The 6,310-nt window shown below is 48.3% G+C and overlaps 1 protein-coding gene across 1 annotated transcript; it reads left to right on the top strand.

The window, feature by feature from the left end:
• Positions 1-14: 14 nt before the first annotated feature.
• RPS19 (ribosomal protein S19) lies at positions 15-4,322 on the top strand (the record flags this gene model as incomplete). Its single annotated transcript, XM_057420874.1, has 4 exons — positions 15-126; positions 2,720-2,903; positions 4,114-4,168; positions 4,270-4,322. Coding segments are annotated over 4 exons (378 nt in total), but the record flags the coding sequence as incomplete, so codon positions are not given.
• Positions 4,323-6,310: the final 1,988 nt, after the last annotated feature.

The following is a 6,310-nucleotide window of genomic DNA, read 5'->3' as shown; positions in this document are numbered from 1 at the left end:
CGGTGCTCTGGTGCTGCCGGTGCAGGTCGGGGAAGCTGAAGGTGCCGGACTGGGCGGACACGGTGAAGCTGGCGAAGCACAAGGAGCTGGCGCCCTACGATGAGAACTGGTTCTACACGCGTGCGGGTACGGGGGGAATTGGGGGTGGATGGGGGGGGGGCAGAAGTACCCCAAAATGGGGTCTGAACGACCCAAAATTTGCCCTTAAACCACCCGAAAATTGCCCCAAAACTTGCTCGAAACCAAGCAGAAATGGCCAAAATTGCAAAAAAAACACCCCAAATTGGCCCTAAACCACACAAAAATAGCCAAAATTGCCCCAAAATACCCCCAAATTGGCTCTAAACCACACAAAAATGGCCAGAATTGCCCCAAAGTACCCCCAAATTGGCTCTAAACCACACAAAAATGGCCAGAATTGCCCCAAAATACCCCAAAATTGGGTCTAAACCACCAAAAATTGCCCCAAAATTTGCTCTAAAACAACCAAAAATGGCCAAAATTGCCAAAAAATACCCCAGAATTTGGTGTAAACCAACAAGAAATTGCTCCAAACTTTGCTCAAAGCTAACAAAAAATGGCCAAAATTGCCCAAAATACCCCAAAATTGTCTGTAAGCCACACAAAATTGCCCCAAAATTTGCTCAAAACCACACAAATATGGCCAAAATTGCCCCGAAATACGCCCAAATTGAGTGTAAACCAACCAAAAAATGCCCCTAAAATGGCCTAAAATTGGCTCTAAACTGCGCAAAAATGGTCCCAAAATACCCCAAAATTGGGTCTAAGCCACCTTAAATGGCCAACAGTGCCCCCCCAGTACCCCGAAGTTGGCTCTAAACCACCAAAAAATGGTCCCAAATTTCTGTCTAAGCCACCTTAAATGGCCAACGGTGGCCCCACAGTATCCCAAACTTGGTTCTAAGCCACCCAAAATTGGCTCCAAACGACACAAAAATGGCCAAAATTGCCCCAAAATACCCCCAGATTGGGTCTGAGCCACCCTAAAATTGCCAAAAATGGCCCAGAATTGTCTCTAAACCACCCTAAAATTGGCTCTAAACCACCCGAAAATGGCACCAACATTCCTCAAGATTTGCCCTAAATGACCCAAAAATGGACAAAGTTGCCCCAAAATTGGATCTAAACCACCCTAAAATTGCCAATAATGGCCCCAAAAGCGCCACAAAATGCCACAAAATTTGCTCTAAACCACCCTAAAATTGCCAAAAATGGCCCCAAAATTGGGTCTGAACTGCTCAAAATCACCCAAAAAGTGCCCCAAACTTCCCCAAAATTCTCTATAAACCACCTGAAAATGGCCCAAAAATACCCCCAGAACTGGGTCTAAACCACTCTAAAGTGGCCCAAACTCACTCAAAACCCCCCCAAAAGAGCCAAAATTGCCTGTAAACCACCCAAAATTGATTCAAAACTGCTCCAACTCACCTAGTCCAAAACTGCCACAAAACAGCCCAAACTCACCCAAAACCACCCCAAAACAGCCCCAAAAGAGCCTCTAAAGCATCCAAAGTCGATCCAAACCACCCAGTCCAAAACAGCCCAGACTCACCCAAAACCACCTCAAAATGCCCCCAAAAGAGCCAAATCTGCCTCTAAACCCCTGAAAATCAACCCAAAACCCCTCTCTCACCCCCACCACCCCCGCCCCGGTCCAACAGCCCAGATTCACCCAAAACCACCTCAAAATGGCCCCAAAAGAGCCAAATCTGCCTCTAAAACCCCCAAAAACCAAAACTCCTCCAACACCCCCAGCCCCGTCCAAAACTGCACCAAAACAGCCCAAACTCACCCCAAACCACCTCAAAATGGCCCCAAAACCGCTCTAAACTACCCAAAATCAACCCAAAAGTCCTCCAATCCCCCTGGTCCAAAACTGCCCCAAAACAGCCCAGATTCACCCAAAACCACCTCAAAATGGCCCCAAAAGAGCCAAATCTGCCTCTAAAACCCCAAAAATCAACCCAAAACTCCTCCAACACCCCCACCCCCCGTCCAAAACTGCCCCAAAACAGCCCAGACTCACCCCAAACCACCTCAAAATGGCCCCAAAACTGCTCTAAACCACCCAAAATCAACCCGAAAGTCCTCCAATCCCCCTGGTCCAAAACTGCCCCAAAACACCCCAGACTCACCCAAAACCACCTACAAATTGGCCCCAAAACTGCTCTAAACCACCCAAAATCAACCCAAAACTCCTCCAACCCCCCTGCTCCAAAACTGCCCCAAAACAGCCCAAACTCACCCCAAACCACCTCAGAATGTCCCCAAAACTGCCTCTAAACCACGCAAAATCAACCCAAAACTCCTCCAACCCCCCAGTCCAAAACTGCCCCAAAACAACCCAGACTCACCCAAAACCACTTCAAAATGGCCCCAAAAGAGCCAAATCTGCCTCTAAACCCCCGAAAATCAACCCAAAACTCCTCCAACACCCCCACCCCCGGTCCAAAACTGCCCCAAAACAGCCCAAACTCACCCCAGACCACCTCAGAATGTCCCCAAAACTGCCTCTAAACCCCCCAAAATCAGCCCAAAACTCCTCCAAACCCCCGGTCCAAAACTGCCCCAAAAGACCCACATCTGCCTCTTAAACCACCCAAAATTGACCCAAATCGCCTCCAGCCCCCCAAAACGCCCCAAACCCACCCAAAACGCCCCAAACCGGGCGGATCTGACCCCGGTTTCTCTCCGGCAGCCTCCACCGCGCGGCACCTGTACCTGCGGGGGGGCGCGGGCGCCGGGTCCCTCACCAAGGTGTACGGGGGGCGGCAGCGCCGCGGGGTCCGGCCCAGCCACTTCAGCCGCGGCTCCGGCGCCGTCGCCCGCCGCGTCCTGCAGGCGCTGGAGGCCCTCAAGATGGTCGAGAAGGACCAGGATGGGTAAGGACCCCCCCCCGTCTCGATAGGACCCTCCCTATTGTGATATGTCCCCCACATAATGGTATGACCCATCCCTATCATGATATGACCCATCCCTATCGTGATATGACTCCCCCTATCGTGATATGATTCCCCCTATCGTGATATGATTCCCCTTATCGTGATATGATTCCCCCTATCGTGATATGACTCCCCCTATTGTGACATGTCCCACCCCTATTGTGATCCGACCTACCCCTGTTGCGGTATGACCCCAACCCTATGGTGATATGACCCACTCCTGTTGTTATGTAACCCATTGCTATTGTGATATGACCCCCCGTATCGTGATATGACTCCCCCTATCGTGATATGTCCCACCCCTATTGTGATCCGACCTACCCCTGTTGCGGTATGACCCCAACCCTATGGTGATATGACCCACTCCTGTTATGTAACCCATTGCTATTGTGATATGACCCCCCTATATCGTGATATGACCCACCCCTGTTGTGGTATGACCCAACCTTACTGTGATATGACCCACCCTATTGTGATATGACACCCTCCCATCGTGATATTACCCCCCTATCGTGAGATGACTCCCCCATTGTGATACAGCCCCCCTATCGTGATATTACCCGCCCCATTGTGATTTGGCCAACCCCTATCGTGATGTGACCCCCCCCATTGCGATATGCCCCCCTTTCCATCACAATATGACCCCCTAATGATGATATTACTGCCCCATCGCGATATGACTCCCCCATCGTGATATGATCCCCCATCATGATATTACTCCCCCATTGTGATATGACCCCCCCCGATCGCGATATGATCATGATATGACCCCACACACACGTACCCCCCCAATATCACAGTTTCCATTGACATCCCCTTCCATTGCGATCACAGTTCCCGTTGCAGTATGATCCCCCCCAATCGTGATATGAGCTCCCCCATGATAGGGTGCAGTGTGACCCACCTGACCCCTTATATACACCCTATATAGAGATGTATATATGTATGGATATACCCCACTTGAGGTAGTGCACGATATAACCCATATAATCGCCATAAAACCCCTTATAGTCGTGATATAACCACCTTAATATACCATTATTGACCCCTGCATCACGATAGAACCCCCCACTATCGCGATAGAGCTCCCCCTATCGCGATAGAATGGGATAGAATCCCCCCCTCCGGTCATGCCTCTCATTGACTGCAGGGGGCGCAAGTTGACGCCGCAGGGGCAGCGGGACCTGGACCGCATCGCCGGGCAGGTGCGTTTTGGGGTGGATTGGGGCGTTTTAACCATTTTGAGGGGTTTTGAGGTGGTTTTTTTGGGGGGAGGGGTTTGACCGGTTTTGGGGTGTCCCCGCAGGTGGCGGCCGCCAGCAGGAAGCACTGAGGAGCTGAATAAAAGCAGCGTCGCGATGCTCGAGTGGTGTTTGTGTCCAAACCGGGGGGAATTCGCCCCAAAATAGGGGGGGGGAACTCACAAAATGTGGTTAAAATGACCCAAAATGGGAGGAGGGAATAACGGGGGGGGAGCTGCCCTGAAATGGGGAAGAGGAGCGCAAAGTGGGGGGGGAACTGCCCCAAAATGGGGTGAAAATGTCCCAAATAAGGGAGGAAAAACCCAAATGGCAGGAAACTGCCCCAAAATGGGGTGAAAATGTCCCAAATAAGGGAGGAAAAACCCAAATGGCAGGAAACTGCCCCAAAAATAGGGATGGTTGGAAACTGCCTCTAAATAGAGCAGGAATCCCCAAATAGAGGAAAATCACCCCGAAAAATAGGGATGGGGATGCCAAAATAGGGATAAACTGACCCAAAAGAAGGGGTTGGGAAACCCCAATGGGTCAGAAAGTGCCTTAAATGGGGGGAAACTGCCCCAAACTCAGGATGGGAATCCCAAAATGAGGGGAAACTGCCCCCAAAATCAAGGGGGTGATCCTGAAATGATGGGAAATGGCTCCAAATTGGGGGGAAATGCCCCAAAATAAGGGGGGGGAATCGCCAAATAGTGGGAAACTGACCTAAAACAGGGCCAAAATCACCCAGAACTGTGAGGGTGACCCCAAAACAGGGCGAAAATGCCCCAAAATGGGGTTGAAAATCCAAAAAGAGTGAGGAAGTGGCTCAAAATGGGGGGAAATGCCCCAAAACCGAAAGGATCGTGATGATGTGGAGAGGTTTGAGGTGATAAGTTGGGTGAAAATTCAGTGATTTTAGGCAATATTTGGTTAAAAGTTGGGGATTTTGCCCAAAATAGTGCATTATTGGGGGAAAAACCCTAAAACTCCACGATTTTGGGTGGGTTTTTTTTGCAGTGGGATCCCAGTGAGCTCTTTAGGGATCAAAATGGGGAAAACCACCCTTTTCTCCCCCAAAATACCCCGTTTTAGCCAAAAACTGAGGGTCTGGGGGGAGAAATGCAGTTTGGAAGGTGCCGGTGTGAAAAATGGGGCGATTTAACCAAACTTGATGATTTTGTGATGGAAAAGCAGTGGGCTTGGTGCTCGTTTTGGGTGGAAAACGGCCCTTTTTTTGCCTCATTGGAAGTGGGAGTTTTGGGGCCGTTTGCCTGCTTTTTGTGTGTGGGTTTCCTCCAGCTTGGAATGTGTGGGAAGAGGGTGGATTTTGGGTCGAAAACGCCCAAAAATGGGGATTTCTGCTGAGCGCCTTGGTAACGGCTCCATGTGAGGGGGAAAAAAAACCCTTTTAGCTCGGGAAATGGAAGTTTTACCTCAAAAAGTGAAGTTTTTACCTCAAAACATGAGTTTTACCTCAAAAAGTGAAGTTTTTACCTCAGAACATGGCATTTTACCTCAAAAAACGAAGTTTTTACCTTGAAAAGTGATGTTTTTTGCCTCAAAAGTGACGTTTTTACCTCAGAAATTGGAGTTTTACCTCAAAAAGTGACGTTTTTATCTCAGGGAGTTTTTACTTCAAAAAGTGAAGTTTTTGCCTCAAAGTGGAGGGTTTACCTCAAAATTGATGTTTTTACCTCGGGAATTGGAGTTTTACCTCAAAAAGTGAAGTTTTTACCTCAGAAAGTGGAGGTTTTACCTCAGTGGAGTTATTACCTCAGAAATTGGAGGTTTTTCCTCAAAAAGTGAAGTTTTTAACCTCAAAAAGTGAAGCTTTTACCTCAAAAAGTGAAGCATTTACCCAAAAAGTGAAGTTTTTACCTCAAAAAAGTGATGTTTTTACATCAAATTGATGTTTTTGCCTCAGGAAATGAGGTTTTTACGTTAAGTTTTTATGTAAGAAAATAAAAATCTGAAGTTTTTACCTCAAAAAGTGAGGATTTTACCTCTGAAAATGAGGCTTTAACCACACTAAATGGAGTTTTTACCTCAGAAAACGGAGTTTTTACATAAAAAAAGTGAAGTTTTTACATCAAAAAGTGATTTTTT

Source organism: Pezoporus wallicus, unplaced genomic scaffold (genome assembly GCF_028554395.1).
Source record: "Pezoporus wallicus isolate ANWC-B61680 ecotype Strahan unplaced genomic scaffold, APGP_CSIRO_Pwel_v1 contig_11838, whole genome shotgun sequence".
Taxonomy (NCBI): domain Eukaryota; kingdom Metazoa; phylum Chordata; class Aves; order Psittaciformes; family Psittacidae; genus Pezoporus; species Pezoporus wallicus.
The sequence above is the reverse complement of the archived record's forward strand: the minus strand, read 5'-3'. Positions and strand labels throughout refer to the sequence as shown.